General features: G+C 41.9%; 1 protein-coding gene across 5 annotated transcripts in view; it reads left to right on the top strand.

The window, feature by feature from the left end:
* LOC144696553 (small integral membrane protein 29-like) overlaps window positions 1–17,895 on the top strand; it is a 111,590-nt gene that overhangs the window by 59,416 nt on the left and 34,279 nt on the right. For 4 of the 5 annotated variants that reach the window (XR_013580193.1, XR_013580194.1, XM_078567965.1 and 1 more), the window contains exons 2-3: window positions 5,961–6,333; window positions 6,441–6,466. Coding sequence is in view for 2 of the 5 variants with exons in the window: in XM_078567965.1 (XP_078424091.1) it covers window positions 6,220–6,333; window positions 6,441–6,466 (140 nt within the window). In the remaining 3 variants the exon portion in view is untranslated. Of the gene's footprint in view, window positions 1–36; window positions 56–5,960; window positions 6,334–6,440; window positions 6,467–17,895 lie in introns of those variants that run through there. The other variant, XR_013580195.1, reaches the window with a different exon arrangement.

Raw genomic sequence — 17,895 nt, 5'->3', positions numbered from 1 at the left:
AATTGGTCTATGCTGGCGTTTAAGTTCCACATGAGTGGACTATAATGCTTTCATGGTAAGCGCAGAAAGTTGCCAGAGAAAAAGACTTTGACTCCCCTATGATTCAAAAATCTGTCTGACTCAGCTTTGAACATATCCAATGACTCAGCCTCCACAGCTCTCTGGGGTAGAGAATTCCAAAGATTCATGACAGCAGAAATTCCTCCTTATTTCCATCTTAAATGGGCAACCCCTTATTTTGAAACAATGCCCCCTAGTTTCAGATTCTCCCACAAGGAGAATCATCCTCTCAGCTTTTACCCTATCAAGCCACCTCAGAATCTTATGTTCAATAAGATCTCCTCTTATTCTTTTAAACTACAACAAATATAGGCCCAACATGCTCAAGCTTTCTTCATAAGACAATCCCTTCAACCCAGGAATCAAGCTAGTGATCCTTCTCTGAACTGTCTCCAATACAAGTATATCCAAAAGACCAAAACTGCATGCACTCCTCTAGGTGTGCTCCATGCAGCTGTAGCAAGACTTCCCTACTTTTATACTACATCCCATTTGCCTTCCTAATTATTTGTACGAGGACACCCAAATCCATCTGTAACACAGCATTCTGTCGTTCCTCTTTTTGCTTTTTCATTCTTCTAAACAAAGTGGATAGATAACCTCACATTTTTCCACGTTATAATCCAGCTACCTAATTTTTTTTTAAAAATTCGTTCATGGAATGTGGGTGTCGGTGGCTAGGCCAGCATTTATTGCCCATCCCTAATTGTCCTTGTTGAGAGGGCATTTCAGAGTCAATCATGGAGTCACATGTGGGCCAGATATCCTTCTCTAAAGGACGTTAGTGAACCAGATAGGTTTTTATGACAATTGGCAGTGGTTTCATGGTCATGACTAGACTTTTAATTCCAGATTTTTATTGAATTCAAATTTCGCCATCTGCTGTTTTGGGATTTGAACCCGGCTCCCCAGAGCATTACCCTGGGTCTCTGGAATGCTAGTCCAGTGACGATACCACTATGCCACCACACACACCTCCTGCCCCCTTAACCTATCTATATACCTTTGCAGACTCTCTGGCAGCGGCTCAGCACACTGGCTGGAAAGTCGGGGTTGACGCTACCTCCACCGACCTGGAAACCACGACTGGATTTTACAGTTGTCAGTCAATTAGTTGCCTGTGGTCATGTCATTTGGCCCATGAGGCAGGATGTCCTGCCTTCAAGAGCTACCAGCCAATCAGATGACTGGCAGCTATTCATTCCCAGCAGTGCCACAGGGAGCAATGGCCACTGCTGGGACTGCAACCAACTCCAACCACAAACCGCGATGGAGGCTGGAGTACAAGATAACTGGGGAGAACTTCGCTAGGGCCAGTCAGACAGGTCTGGAGGAAGGAAGGGTGGTGCAACAATTTGGGGACCAGAGCAGGTAAGCAAGTATAGGCAGCACTTTCTGCTGGAGGATCCCTCTGTTGGGCACAGGTTACCCAAACAGGAGGGACATCCTTCCTGCTCCCAAACCTGCAGCCAGGCTGCCATGGTATTCGTAGCATAGGTTTCCCAGCCGCTGGTAGAATACCAGTGGCAGCAGGAAGAGAACCCTAAGTAGCCATTAATTGGCCACTTAAGGGCCTTCATTCGTCAAGGGTGGGTAAGTCACCTGACACTGCACCTGCTACTAGTAAAATTCCAGCAGAGGTGGATTGATGATGGGTACAGTGCCCCCTGCCATCCCCACCCAATTTTATGCACCTCTCCCACCCCTACCTGCTAGCCCACTACTGGGGTGGGGGTGGGTGCGTGATAGGGTGTGAATTCTGGCCTCACAACTTGGTTTCCACCTATCTTTGTCAGTAAATTGGCTTTTATACCCCACTTGCTCAGGTTGCCATCCTGATCATGAACAGAATGCCATTCTTCTTTAAACACAACCAAATCTCCCAATTACTACATGGGACCATACCCACCTGTTGGGATCCTGCATTATTTTATTTAACTAAGGACCTGCCATTAAGATTAACAGGGCTCCTACATCCCCAGCCTTGCTGGGTTCGTCACTGCTTTTAGATTCCCATGGTCTGTCCCACCTCCCCATTAATACCAACACTATCAACATCCTGGGGCTTACCATTGACCATAAACTGAACTGGACAAGCCATATAATTACTGTGCCTGCAAGAGCAGGTCAGAGGCTGGGAATCCTGTGGCAAGTAACTCACCGCCTGTCTCCCCAAAGCCTGTCTATTATCTACTAGGCACAAGTCAGGAATGTGATGGAACACTCTCCACGTGCCTGAATGAGTGCAGCTCCAACAACACTCAAGAAGCTTGACACCATCCAGGACAAAGCAGCCTGCTTGATTGGCACCCCATCCACAAGCATTCACTCCCTCCATCACTGATGCATAATGGCAGCAATGTGTACCATCTACAAGATGCACTGCAGGAATTCATCAAGGCTCCTTAAACAGCACCTTGCAAACCCACAACCACTACCATCTAGAAGGACAAGGGCAGCAGACACATGTGACCACCACCACTTAAAGTTCCCCTCCAAGCCACTCACCATCCTGATTTGGAACTATATCGCCATTCCTTCACTGCCGCTGGGTCAAAATCATGGAACTCCCTCCCTAAAAGCATTGTGGGTGTACCTACACCACAAGGTCTGCAGTGGTTCAAGAAGGCAGCTCACCACCACGACCTTTTCAAAGGCAATTAGGGCTGGGCAATAAATGTTCACTTAGCCAGCGACTCCGACATCCCTTGAATGGATAAAATAACTATCGGAACCATAGTGACTAAAAGATTAGCATGGAATCCAAGCAGGTAGGAGTTAGAACATTTTTTTCTCACTCTTCTCCTAAATGTGGCAGCTTATGGTGGAGAACAGGCCAAGTGCATATTCCACCAATGGTCACTTGATAACCATTAGGAACAAGGACATTGGTTGATTTAGGAACACCAATCACCACACCCCATTCCATAGCCCAGGAATGTTGAAGCCAAATTGTAGCATCACCAGTTGCCACCTTTGCTGAGATTAATGAGCTTCGCACAAATTAAAAATTGGGAGAATTCTCAGAAGGCTTCATATATTTCTTTTGATTGCACATGCACACTTTTAGAAGTGCTTTTAATAAATTTTTACTCACCAAAGTGTTCATGTCAGGGAAAGTTCTCTTTTTCAATTTTACATCTGTTATCTGACCCAAGAAATATAATGTAATAAAATACACAATAAACTGTCTCCACTTTGCTCAATGATGTCCCTTAACTCCATAGAAGACCATTTGATGTTTCCATTTTCCAGACCAGTGATAAGGCCTCTGAAAGAGATTCCAAAATAGTATTGAATTGTGGACAAGTTTGTTCTGTGCACCCAAGCTTTCTAGGAACTGCATTAATACCCTAACTAAAAGCAACAAACTCAGTACACAAAACGGGGTGTGTTTTTGTGCACCGTGCCGTTGAGGAACTTTAAATTAATCACTTATAAATACCTTTTAAATTGGCACAGGAAACGTTGATCCCCTCAATTTGGGCTGAAATGGAGCCAAAACATGAAGTGGGAGAATAGATGCTAATTTATTTTTGAAGTCCCAACAGAATATTATATCTAATGAATAATGAAACATGGTTAAGAATTGAATTTAATTACTCTGGTAAACACAAAAATGTTACTAAAGTTGGTGATTCAATATATCTTTTATCCCAAGCAGAGCTTCTGATCCATATCCTCTGTCACAAAGATCACCTACTTCCAGTTTCATACAGTGCTTACTTTTGTCCCTACTTTAGTCCATCTGCTGCTGAAGCCCTCCTCCTTACATACATTTATAACCTCCAGACTCAACTAGTCTAATCTCCTGGCAGGCCTACGTCCTCTTAAACTGCAGGTCATCTGAAACACTGCTGCTCGTGTTCTATTCTGCACCCAAGTTGCACTCATCAATAACACTGTCCTATGCCAGCTCTTGGTCCCCATATACCTCAAAATTCTCATCCTTGTATTTAATTCCTTCCATGGCCTTGTCCCTTCCATCTCTAACATCTACAAGCCCTACTCTCCAACACCCCCTCCCCAGTACTCTGTTCTGTCTGGCCACTTCTGCATTTACTGCATCACTGGCATCTGTGACATCGACCACATAGGCTTTATGCTGTGGAATTCTCTCCCTAAACTCCTGCTTTTCTATCTCCCACTTCTTTTAGGACCTGCCTTAAAATATATCTTTTTACCTAGATTTTGGCCATCCTTCAGATGCTTCTGTGAAGCATCCTGAGATATTTTCTATTTCTGTGATATAACGATTCTGTGATTAAATGTACTATATAAATTCAAGCTTGTTGAATCATCTGTGGATCTGAGTCGCAGACACCATAAGATCTTGATCAAATAGTATACAAAGATTCGCTGTTAGAATACAGTAAGTCCTTGTTTAACATTGCCCTGTTTAATGTTGTTTCACTTTAATGTTGGTAAGTTAATGGGGCCTATAATCTTGTTAAGTGTCGTGAAATTTGTTTTAATATCATTTCCTACATCACCCTTTGGGTGCCATTTTTGGAGTGGCCTCTCCACTCTCCGACCTCCGAGTTGCGGCCTCTCCCCTCCCTGATCCAACCTCTCACCAAACCTCCTATTCCCTGACTTGCCCTTTCGCTGCTTCCCTCTCCTGGACCTGCGTTTCCTTGAAGATCCAGATTTGATCCGAAGCTAGAGCTCTGATATTATGGAAGTGTGAGTCCCGATGGCCAGTAGTGGCAAGCTGGGGCTGTTACTATCCATGTTTTTTTTCTCCCGAGCCCTTGCTTTAAGGTGCATTTTTTTAAAAAAAAGCATGGATCATAGCAGCCCCAGCTAGGTACTCCTGCACCATTGGGACTCGCGCTTCCACAACATTGGAGCTCTGGCTTTTGATCAGATCTGGATCTTCGGCGGGCAGGTCCAGGAGAGGGAGGTGGTGAGGCGTTGAGTCAGGGAGTGGGCGGTTTGGTGAGAGGGTGGATCGAAGAAGGGAGAGGCTGCAACTTGGAGGTTGGGGAGGGGAGAGAGGCCGCAACTCGGGAGGTTGGGGAGGGACCAAAAGGATCAGGGAGCGGGATGTTTGGGAAGCAGAATCCATGGCAAGCAGGAAGTACTGTAAGTTGATAGCTACACTTTTCTTTTATATTTTTAAACTTATTTTAAAAGTTATTTCATTTACCAATGTAGGAATTTAGCAATGTAAAATATTTCAACTTGGCAGGTGTAATGTTTAATTTTTTGTGTGATAGGGAAGGTCCTACAGAACCTAACTACAGTTTTAACATTGATTCCTATGGGAACCAGCATTTCACTTAAAGTCGTGATTTTCAGGAACACAACAACAACTTTAAGTGAGGACTTACTGTACACAATTGTGCAAAGTGCTGTGGGTCAACAGTGCTTATGTTACAGACCTCAGTGGAACATGTTATTTTTGGGGGGTGGTGTGGGGGTGGGAGGGAAGGTGAAGTAACAAAATTACAGCGTAAAGAAAGTGACATCTCATTAAAGAGCTACAGCATTCAGGTTCCTGTAGTTTCTCTTTCCCTTCCCACCACCACCACCCCACCCCAAGCTTTTATAATTGCTATTCTATTAATATTACCTCAATCAAAGTCATGAGAGTGCTGACATATTTGTTTAAACTCTTCAAGAACAGTAAATGTAGTACTTTAAACGTACCTGCAAGGCAAAGATAAACAATGTGACAGCTGCAAAATCTTCCTTTCTTGTTAAGTGCATGCATGCATCTATGGAATGTGATCTGTCACTGAAATTTATAGCTTCCCTGTACTTTCATGATGGCATTTGAAAAGACGAAATGGATATAGCCTTGCTTGATAGTTGAACCTTTGTTTAACAAGGTTTTTATAAAACCCACATCTTACACAAGTCTTAAACTGACTATTCCTATCATTCATTTTTAGCCTATTTGATGATGCTGACTGACTACAGCATAACCATGGGTGAAACAGAATAACAAGGAATCTTAGCCGCTTCATGTCCTGTTTGAATTTTTCCCAATGATAACTAGATGATGGATGTTCCGGTACTCAACACTCCAAAAAATACGCCATGAAAAGATTGCAGGACTTAATTTTGAGAAAAAATTTCGGAAACACCACCAATCAAGCACAAGCATAAAAGGAAACCTACTTTCAGCACATCAGCAAACGGAGAAGTGTCATGCCCAATCAAACAGCCAGCACTCCCCCTGACAGTAATCATAGTTCATCAATCCTAGGATTTATGCTGATTCCCATCACAATCATAGCTGTCGTTGGCATTGCAGTTGCAGTGGTAACATTTTTTTTAAATTCTTTTAAATTTTTTTTTCTGCACCATTTTATGGGTATATATATCATATAGCACTTTTAATATCTTTTGTTGCTTGTTTCTTTTGCCAGATAAGGTATATTCGAAAGAGACGCAGGTAAGAAAATTTTAAATGGAGAACTTCCTGAAATGATTTTGCTGACTTATAACAAGATTAGAACAAAAAATTGGAAATATTTGAAAGCAAGCATGGCAGCAATGGTGGAGGGGGAAAGTGAGGTCCTCGGCTCCTCAAAATCACTGTTTAGCTTTGTGCCTTTCCATTTCTCTTCCAGGAATCTTGTGATAATCTCTGCAAATATCATGGCAGTAGTCTAGATATTGGAGTTGGAAAGTGATTTTATTTTGTTTTTATTTCTGCCCTGTAGGCTTCTACATGCCCATGTTAATATTACTTTTTTGTTGCAATTCATGACCTGGTAATAGGTGAAGGAAAGGGAGGCTTTAAATAGATCAGTGTGGTGCAGGGAGCCTGTGATTACCACATGTCGGAAGTAGAGGGAGTCAAGAGCCTAGTGCAGTGCTGACAGCAGCTCCAGCCAGCACTTCCTTCCTGCAGGATATGAGGAACTCTGATTTCCTGATGAAAAGTGATTGAGCTAAATGTGCAGTTGATTCATCAAAGACCAAGTTACTTTTTGTGTTAAATAAAAAAATCCTTAGTATATTTTTGATAACTATTGATTTTACTGGAAGAGCAGTAATTTTTAGGCAAATTCCATTAGCTTAAAGTCAGATAACAAGCATCTTTAAGTATGGTATAGTTAGTTTATACTTTATTTTTCTATTGTTAAACAATTTGCCACCCTTGATAAATAGCTATATATTTTTAATGGGCTTGGTTCTGGCTTCTGTCTTTAGATATAACATGTTTTCATGTTCCTGTCTAATAATTCTATGGACATGACTTCCTTATGAATGAAACAGGAAAGATCTCATCAGCAATTTGGACACACATGAGTCATTACATTGCACAAAGGAGAAGACATGGCCTGTGATTTTCATTTAGGATGTGGAGCATCCTGTTATTAACTAAACTGTTTATACAAATGTCAAGAGATGTGAAACAGTGTACTATCTGCAGCAATTTTAAATATTCGCGGTCTTTTAAGGATCTAAATTTAGATCTACTGTCAAGTATTGCTTCGTAACTGAATTTCTTTTGAATCATTTACTGAGAATTCAGTTTTGGAGTCAAAGATTTGACTAGCTGTATGACCGAATTTATGAAATTTAGCTGAAAATTGGCATTTTGGAGTAAGAGGCTGTGGTTTGGCTTAATTTTCCTTTCAGTTTCTGTCTCTGCCATTGCTGCCATGGCCTTTTTCAGTTAGGGAGGTGGCTAGCCTTCCTTTGTGTTCAGTATTTGCTATCAGTGCCTCACTGTGGCAGACTTTTGGGAGCTGTGCTCCTTCAAGAAGGTTCTGCTACATAGTGGTTCTAACCTAACCTAAGTTTGCAATAACAAAAAAAATTGCCTACTGAGGCTAAAGTTTTTTGAATAATTGTGTGTAGTCGAGGCTATGATTCCAACACGTGATAATGTAGAATAATGATCTAACATCTTACTGCGGAAATAGTGATGACTCTAAAATAAATAAAATGCTAAATATATAAATTACATTCAGTTGCTCGACCAGTTAACCATGGGCTGGATTTTACGAGCCCCCGTTGGGGGGGGGGGGGGGGCATGTAAAGTATGATGGGTGGCTAGCCCACCACTTTCTTTCCCACCCCCGAGCCAATTCCCATAAAATGGTAGGTGGGAAATAGGCAGCTGGCCCATAATTTAAAAAAAAAATTAACGGGCAATTGAGCTTGTTAACAAGCCAATTAGCTTGAATATTACGCTGCCTATGCCACAATATGGTTGGCATGAGCAAGTGGGCAGGAGTAGGCAGGCTATTTTTTTAACCCAACAGTTAAAAGGCAGAAAGGAAGGGCTGGGTACACACCCCCCTCCCCCTCCCTCAAGAAGATGCACGCACCCATATCCCTTTGTCCCTCCCCATCTGTCCTCCAAAACCCATCCCCCCCAACCCCCTTTCCCCCTCTCCCTAGCATGCCAGTTCCATTCCTGTCCCAAAATCCCAGGACTTACCTTAGTCCAGGATCCATTGCTTTTCTTCCTGGGGCCTGCTTGCAGTTCCAGCAGCACCCACCACTGAGTTCTGGGGTTGCTGTGACTGCTGGATTGGCCAGTATCTCTCAAGGGTGGGACTTCCTCCCACTGAGGGATGAAAGTCACACTCTCTGCTCATTCACACTGTCACCGACATGTTGTTGCTGTGGGGTTGGGGGGACTTTTTATAAGACAGTCGGTCTGAAACTGACTTATGTGACAGGGAGGAAGAGCAAACATACCTCCTTAAAATTCAGCCGCACGTATCAGGATCGGTATTGTTTCCTGAATTGTTCCATTGTACTTAAACTATAGAGCATATAATTCATTTGGGATGTTTTGAGTAGTAGTTGATGTAAAACAAGAGAGAGTGCAATGAGACTTTAAAAAATTATTTTCTAAGGGGATTATATGCAGGATTATGGTTGAACTAATGTGCATTTTATACCCTGACAAGCAGATAATAATGACTCCAAAATTGCATAGAATCTGGAATACAGAGAAAGACCTGGAATACAGAGAAAGACCCATTGACTCAGCTGTTGGTTGAAGTTTTTATTCTACATAAGTCTCCCACTCAAGTTACTCCTTCCCACACTGCTATTTAGCAATTTAGAAGATCCTTCAATTTCTTCCACCTTCATATGCATCAAGCCTCCCCTCATGATCCTTCCTAAATTTTTTTTATTCTTTCATGGGATGTGGGCGTCACTGGCAAGGCCAGCATTTGTTACCCATCCCTAATTGCCCTTGAACTGACCTTGCAGTTAATAGTCAACTGCATTGCTGTGGGTCTGGAGTCACATGTAGGCCAGAGAAGGTAAGGGTGGCAGATTTCCTTCCCTAAAGGGCATTAGTGAACTAGATGGGTTTTTACAATAAATGATGATAGTTTCATGGTCACCGTTAGACTAGCTTTATATTCGAGATTTATTAACTGAATACAGATTCCACCAGCTGTCATGGTGGGATTTGAACCCATGTTCCCAGAGCATTAGCTGGGTTAGTGGATTACTATAGCGACATTACCACACTGCCACTTTCTCCCCTTTAATTTCAATTAATTTCATATATTAGTGTCATTTTGTATTCATGGCCCCTTGTTCTAGACTTCTGCACGAATAGAGAGAGAGTTTCTCCACGTCACAATTGACTCCCATCACAATAATGATCAGTTCCATTCATAATTCCTCAGATAATGAAGCAGTCCGTGCCTGCATGCAGCAAGATTTGAACAACATTCAGGCATGGGCTGATAAGTGACAAGTAACATTTGTGCCACACAAATGCCAGGCAATGACTATCTTCAGCAAGAGAGTGTCTAATCATCTCCCTTTGACATTCAATGGCATTATCATCACTGAATTCCCTACTATCATCATCCTGGGGGACCAGAAATGTAACTAGATCAGCCACATAAGTACTGAAGGTACAAGAGCAGGCTAGAGGCTGGGTATTCTCCAATAAGTAAATTACCTCCTGACTCCCCAAAGCCTGTCCACCATCTACAAGGCACAGTTTAGCTGTGTGATGGATTACTCCCCACTTACCTGGAGGAGTGCATCTGCAGCAGCACTCGAAGCTTGACACCATCTAGGGTGAAGCAACCTGCTTGATTGCAACCACCCCCCCCCCCACCCCCAATCCTGTTTAGTCCTTAAAAATTCACTCCCTTCATCTCCGGTGCACCATGGCTGCAATGTTTACCACCTAGCTTTATATTCAAAATTTATTAACTGAATACAAATTCCACCTGCTGTCATGGTGGGATTTGAACCCATGCCCCCAGAGCATTAGCTGGGTTAGTGGATTACTACAATGACATTACAGCGATGCCCCACCATAGCCTGGCAAAGCTCCTTCAACAGTACCTTCTAATTATACAGCCTCTACAGCCTAGAAGAACAAGGGCAGCAGGGTTATGGGAAGGCCATACCTGTAAATTACTCTCCAAGTCACACATCATCCTGACTTGGAAATATATCACTGATCTTTCATCAGCACTGAGTCAAAATCCTGGAACTTCCTATCTATCAGCACTGTGGGTGTACCTACACTACATAGACTACAGAGGTTCAAAAAGGCTGCTCACTACCACCACCTTGAGGGCAATTAGGGATGGGCAATAAATGCTGGCCTTGCCAGCAATACCAAATTGCATGAATGAATAAAAAATAAATAATTTAAAGACATCTTTCAGGTCTCCTCTTTTCCGGAGTGAAGAGCCCAAGCCTGTGCAGTCTTTCCTCACAGTTGCATTCACTCATTTCTGGTGACATCCGTGTAATTTTTTCCTGTATTTTTCCCAGTGTTTCAATTTGTTTTTTGTAGTATGGAGACCAGAACTGCACACAGTACTCCAATTGTGACTTATTGTTCTACTCTCCATAATCTTTGTTAAGAGTAATATGACATCTTATCAAATGCCTTCTGAATGTCCATGTGCACCACATCCACTGCACTGACCTTGTCTGTTATTTCTTCAAGATGTATTTGTCCCTGAAACATACTGTACTCTGTGTTCCTCATAATCTTACAGATGGAGATCACAAAGCTAATTTTGTATTTAGCCATTGATTCACAGCATGCTGGATAGTAGGCCTCTGTGATCTAATTATATGATTTGAACTGAAGATTTGCAGTGCAGCATGATCTCAACTGTGGTGATTTCAGCCTTTGCATTTGACAGACAGGCTATTGTTTGATTTTTTTTTAAATGCCTTTGAAAGCTCAGATTTACTTAAGATTTCAGAATTGGAAAATTTTAAACTATAAATTGCAATACAGATATAAAGTATTTGATTGGAAGACCAATATAAAGTTGTTGAACATCACAATCTTTTTAAGTAGAAGCCTAACAAGACATGACACTTATTTGTTACTGATTTAAAAGACAAGTACATTACTAAAATCATATTGTTAAGAAAATAAAGTGCCTTGAAATGATGTCATGTATATGATTCACAAAGGAAGCAAAAATGGAAATAACTTTTTTATATTCAACTTAAAACTTTAAAAGTGGTGTACAGGTGATTGTCCAAGTACAATTTATAAACTCTCACTGACCCAAATCTCTGTTCACATACTGTACACGATATGCAAGTCTTTATAAAGTCACAATTTATCCCTAACCAATTACTATGGCATGTTTATAATGCAGAGCCACTCAAAGGCATGTTTCTTTGCTTCCCTGATGGCAGAACTGATTAAGGGATTGAGTATCACCATACAGACTATGAAGGCCAAGTTAACTTCCTGTTCTGTGGTGAATTAGCTGATCTTAGCTGAGGTAGTGATAGGGCACTTCATTTGTTCTTTGAATTGTTTGTTTGGGGAAGGAATATTGACTGGGGTTGCTGTTGTTGGTAACTATCCAGTGCCTCTCACTTCCTCATCATTGGATTTACACTTTTATAGAGGTTGAGTGAGCACCTTCTTGACTTTTTATTGAAGTGACATCCCAGAAGTACTGGCTAAAGCTAATGGCATTGTAGTGTACTTAGGCTTCCAAAAGATATTTGAGTATTGCTGAAAAAAGAGACATCTAAGCTTTTTGCCTTGCACTCATCAGGACACGTGCAAGGATACCAATATAAGGGGCAGACAACAATTTATACTGTGTGTGAAGAGAGTGCTGATTGGTTAGCAAGGGACGTTGCCAAGGAGAATGCACCACTGGCGGTGACTGAAAGTTAACTGCCAAGATTGTCAAGCTGCCTGGTTTAAATTTCAAACAATGCTTGGCAGTTAACTTTCAATCACCATCAGTGGTGCATTCTCCATGGAATCCTCACAGCTTACTGAGAATCTTTCATTTTACCAGACTTTCACTTCAACTTTAAAGCATCACTTCCATCAAAGAAATTACAGGCCTGCCACGAAAGAGACTGACATAATTATAAGTTGCAACGGTATTGTTTTACCTTCACTCGTATCTAATCTTTCTGCTTGTGGAAGTAGGTGTGAGATGTCATGATTTTAAAAACCTGGGGCAAGTGTGTGATAATAAATAACCTTTATTTTAAAACTCTCAAAAACCTTGCTGCTGGAATTATTTAATTGAGATTCTCACTCTGAGGGTAGAAAAACACACCCCTCGTACACAAACATACTGACCATGATCAAAGAAACACAAATTCTGTCCATGACACTCTCTTCACATACAGTATAAATTGTCTTCCCCTTATTGGTATTCTTGTGAGTGTCCTGATGAGTGCAAGACGAAAAGCTTAGGCATGTCTCTTTTTTTCAGCAATACTCAAGTTCTGTATTATCGAACGACTAAAAGATATTTGATTAGATTCCACATGAAAGACTACTAGCTAACCTTAAAGCTGTAAGTATTCAAGGTAGAATTTGGGTATAATTAAAAAATTGGCCCTAAGCTAGAAAAATGGATATGTGTTAAAGGAGCCATGTCAATGCGCAGAGAGGTACTGCATGGGTTGTAGGCAACAAAAAAAAAAATTCATTATGGTCAAATATACAAACAATATCAAGCTAAGACGGGCATTAGGGAAAACTGAGACATAGATTGAATTAGACAAAATTTTAGGGCAGATCAATAGTAAATAATTTTTATGCAGATGAGTATACGGTATTATACATAGGGTGGAAGATGGACACCACGTATATGCCATGAAAGGCGTTGACCGAGCAATGGATGAAGTTGAAAGAGGCCAAAGATTTTAGTGGACTCAATACGTCCCATCAATGTAGAGCAGCAATTAAAAAAAGCCAATAAAATGTCGAACTATGTAACAAAACAGTAGATGAAAAGTCACGAGGAAATCATGATCAAACTTTACAGTGCATTACACAGACTGCATTTTTAGAACAATGCCCATTTCTAGTCATTGAGAAACAAAGGAGATTTTAAAGTACTCTGCTATGAGTAATGAAGAAAAGCTGGAGGAATTTGGAGTTGCTAGCCTGAAAAGGAGATGTCTGAGAGATGACCTTAACGAAATAAAGGTAAATCTGGAATAGTATTTTAATTTAAATTGCAAGATGACAGGGGGATGGATGCAGGTTCAAATGAATAAGAGGAAAATTTAGAACTGGTATTAAGACAATTTTTAGGAAAAGAGTTCAACAGTCAATAGCACAGTGGAAGCAAAACCCATAGAATCATTCAAGAAACAATTAATTGCAGCAATGGGAGGACTATAGAATCTCTCTGGATAGATTTTATTTTATTTGATGGGGGCATTGCTAGCTAGGCCAGCATTTATTGCCCATCCCTAATTGCCCTTGTTCAGAGGGCATTTAAGAGTCAAGCACATTGCTGTGGGTCTAGAGTCACATGTAGACCAGACCAGGTAAGGACAGCAGATTTCCTTCCCTAAAGGACATCAGTGAACCAGATGGGTTTTTACCACAATTGTTTCATGGTCATCATTAGACTTATTCCAGATTTTTTTTTTATTGAATTCAAATGTCACCATCTGCCATGGTGGGATTTAAACCCACTTCCTCAGAGCATTACCCTGGATTTCTATACTACTAGTCCATTGGCAATACCACTGCACCAGCACCTCCCCCATCTGGCTGAATGGCTGTCCTCATTCATATATGTTTTGTGATAGGGTCAAGCTTGGTGGTGATTATGTAACTACATAATACTAAGCACAGAAACTGGCCATTTGGCCTGACATACCCACCCCCCACCCTTCATCTAACTGCATTATATTACCATGTCCCAGTATATTCTGAACTTCAAACTAATTTTTATATTTTAAAAACTGACCCCAAATGATTGTAAAAGATGGCTGCCCAAGGATCACAGACTTCTTCTGTGGATTGAAACTGCTCTCCTATCTCAAGAGGAGACCAAAAGGGACACTTCAGACTGATGTTAAATCAGTGCCTTTTCCTGAAACTAATTCAAAAGGGTATTATCAATTGACTGGGTCAATCTAGCACAAAGACACTGGCTCAAGGTGTCAAACAACAACATAGAATGTGTAATCAACACATCACCCTTTGTTTGGAAAAAGGACTTTGAACTTGTGGAAGTCACGTGATGAAGAAGCCATTTTAGTTGCCTGCTTTCAAAAGCTGCTGGCAGGGAGAGAATTCCACCGAAAGCCATCGAACCAGCTGCTAGTCATCCAAATAGCCAAGGTAATAAACAGCAATACCTTGAAAATGGGAGAAGGATTCCCTACAAACTGTTCCAGCTTAGAGCTCGCCTGAGAACCAACCCCCTAGAATTTCAACGATGGGGAAATCTTGCAGTTACTGAGAATCCTTCGCTTTACCAGACTTCTTTCACTTCAACTTTAAAGCATCACTTTCTAAGAAATTACAGGCCTGCCATGAAAGATACTGAGATAATTATAAGTTGCAATGATATTGATTTACTTTCATCTATATCTAATCTTTCTGCATGCGGGATTTGGGTGTGAGATGAGTGATTGAGATGTCGCATTTTTTAAAATCTGGGGTATGTGTGTGTGATAATAAATAGCCTACTTTATTTTAAAACCCAAAAACTTTGCTGTTAGAATGATTTAATTGAGATTCTTGCCCTGAGGGTAAAAAAACACACCCCTCATACACAAATGTACTGATCATGATCAAAGAAGCACAAATTCTGTCCGTGACAATGTCCTTGTATTCTTTTCTCGTGCTCATCTAGCTTCCCCTTAAATGCATCTATACTAGTCACCTCAACTATTCCTTGTGGTAGTGAGTTCTGCATTCTAGCCACTCTTTGGCTAAAGATGTTTCTCCTGAATTCCTAATTGTATTTATTAGTGACAGTCTTCTATTTCTGGCTCGCAATGGAAAGAATCTTTTCTATGAAGCTGCCAACACTTGCTCTCCAGGCTGTTGTGTGCAGAATGATATCACAGATGACTAGTAATGAGGAGGCAGTGGCATAGTGGTATTGTCACCAGACTAGTAATCCAGAAACCTAGGGTAGTGCTCTGGGGGGTTCGAATCCCACCATGGTAGATGGTGGAATTTGAATTCAATAAAGTCTAATGATGACCATGAAACCATTGTTGATTGTCAGAAAAACCCATCTGGTTTACTAATGCCCAATAGGGAAGGAAATCTGCAGCCTTACCCAGTCTGGCTTACGTGTGACTCCAGACCCACAGCAATATGGTTGACTCCCTCTGAAATGCTGAGCAACACTTAGTTGTATCAAACCGCTGAAAACAAGTCATTAAGGAATTAAACCAGACGGACCACCTGGCATCGACCCAGGCACTGGAAACAACGGCAAACTCAGCCCTGTTGACCCTGCAGAATCCTCCTTACTAACGTCTGGGGGCTTGTGCCAAAATTGGGAAAGCTGTCTCGCAGTCTAGTCAAGCAACAGCCTGACATAGTCATACTCACAGAATCATGCCTTACAAACAATGTCCCAGACATCACCATAACCATCCCTGGATATGTCCTTTCCCACTGGCAGGACAGAGCCACAAGAGGTGGTGGTACAGTGGCATACAGTTGGGAGGGAATTGCCCTGGGAGTCCTCAACATCATGACATCAGGTCAAACATGGGCAAGGAAGCCTCTGCTGATTACCCCCTACCGCACCCCCCCCCCCCCCCCCCCGGTACTCCTCATGTTGAACACCGCTTGGAGGAAGCACTGAGGGTGGCAAGGGTGCAGAATATACTCTGGCTGGGGGCTTCAATGTCCATCACCAAGACTGGCTCAGTAGCATCACTACAGACCAAGCTGGCCAAGTCCTAAAGGACATTGCTGTGAGTCAGCTGGTGAGGGAACCAACAAGAGGTAAAAGCTTACTTGAAACCTCATCCTCACCAACCTGCCTGCTGCAGATGCATCGGTCCATGACAGTATCAGTGGGAGTGAGAACTGCGCAGTCCTTGTGGAGACAAAGTCCTGTCTTCACATTGAAGATTACCTCCACCATGTTAAGAACATAAGAAATAGGAACAGGAGTAGACCATTCGGCCCCTCAAGCTTGCTCTGCTATTCAATGAGATCACTGCTGATCATCTTGTGTTTCAATTTCCACATTCCCATCTAACCCTGATAACCTTAGATTCTTGTTAGGCAAGGGAATCAATCAACCTCTGCCTTAAAAATGTTCAATGACCAGCCTCCACCACCTTCTGAGGCAGAGAATTCCAAAGTCGCACAACCCTCCAAGAAAAAATTTCTCCTCACCTAAAGGGTGACCCCTAATTTTAAAACAGTGCCCCCTGGTTCTGGACTCACCCACAAGAGGAAACATCCTTTCCACGTCCACCTTGTCAAGGCCTTTCAGGACCTTGTATACTTCAATCAAATCATCCCTCACCCTTCTAAACTTCAGTGGAAACAAGCCCAGTGTGTCCAACCTTTCCTTATAAGACAACCCACTCATTCCAGGTATCAATCTAGTAAACCTCCTTTGAACTGCCTCCAATGCATTTACATCCTTCCTTAAATAAGGAGACCAAAACTGCACTTAGTATTCGAGGTGCAGTCTCACCAATGCCCTGTATAACTGAAGCATAACATCCTTACTTTTATGTTCAATCTCGCTCATAATAAAAGATAGCCTTCTTAATTACTTGCTGTACCTGCATACTAACATTTTGTGACTCATGTATTAGAACACCTAGATCCCTCTACACCTCAGAATTATGCAGCCATTCTCCATTTAAGTAATACTCTGCTTTTTTGTTCTTCCTGCCAAAGTGAACAACTTCACATTTTCCCCACATTAAACTCCATTTGCCAGATCTTTGCCCATTCACTCAACCTATCTATATCCATCTCAGCCTCCTCATGTGCTCTTCACAACATACTTTCCTACTTCTGTGTCATCTGCAAATTTAGCTACCATGTCTTCAATCCCCTCATCTAAGTCATTGATGTAAATCGTAAAATGTTGAAGCCCCAGCGCACACCCCTGTGGGATGCCACTTGTCACATCCTGCCAATCAGAAAAAGACCCATTTATGCATACTCTCTACTTTTTGCCAGCCAGCCAATCTTCTAAGCATGCTAATATGTTACCCACTACACCATGCGCTTTTATTTTCCATAACAATCTTTGATGTGGCACCTTATCAAATGCCTTCTGGAAATCCAAGTACAGCATGTCTGCAGGCTCCCCTTTATCCCCTTGTGTGGCACTACCATTGTGCTGAATTGCATAGATTTCAAATAGATCTAGCAACTTGAGACTGGGCATCCATGAGGCGCTGAGAGCTATCAGCAGCAGCAGAATTGTACTCAACCACAATCTGTAACCTCAGGGCTTGGCATATCCCCGACTCTGCCATTACCACCAAGCCAGGGATCAACCCTGGTTCAATGAAGACTGCAGGAGGGCATGCCAGGAGCAGCATCAGGCATACTTAAAAATGTGTAAACCTGGTGAAGTTACAACACAGGACTACTTGCAAGCCGAACAGCATAAGCAG

This window comes from Cetorhinus maximus, chromosome 22 (genome assembly GCF_964194155.1).
Source record: "Cetorhinus maximus chromosome 22, sCetMax3.hap1.1, whole genome shotgun sequence".
Classification (NCBI taxonomy): domain Eukaryota; kingdom Metazoa; phylum Chordata; class Chondrichthyes; order Lamniformes; family Cetorhinidae; genus Cetorhinus; species Cetorhinus maximus.
This window is presented reverse-complemented; position numbering and strand designations above follow the sequence as displayed.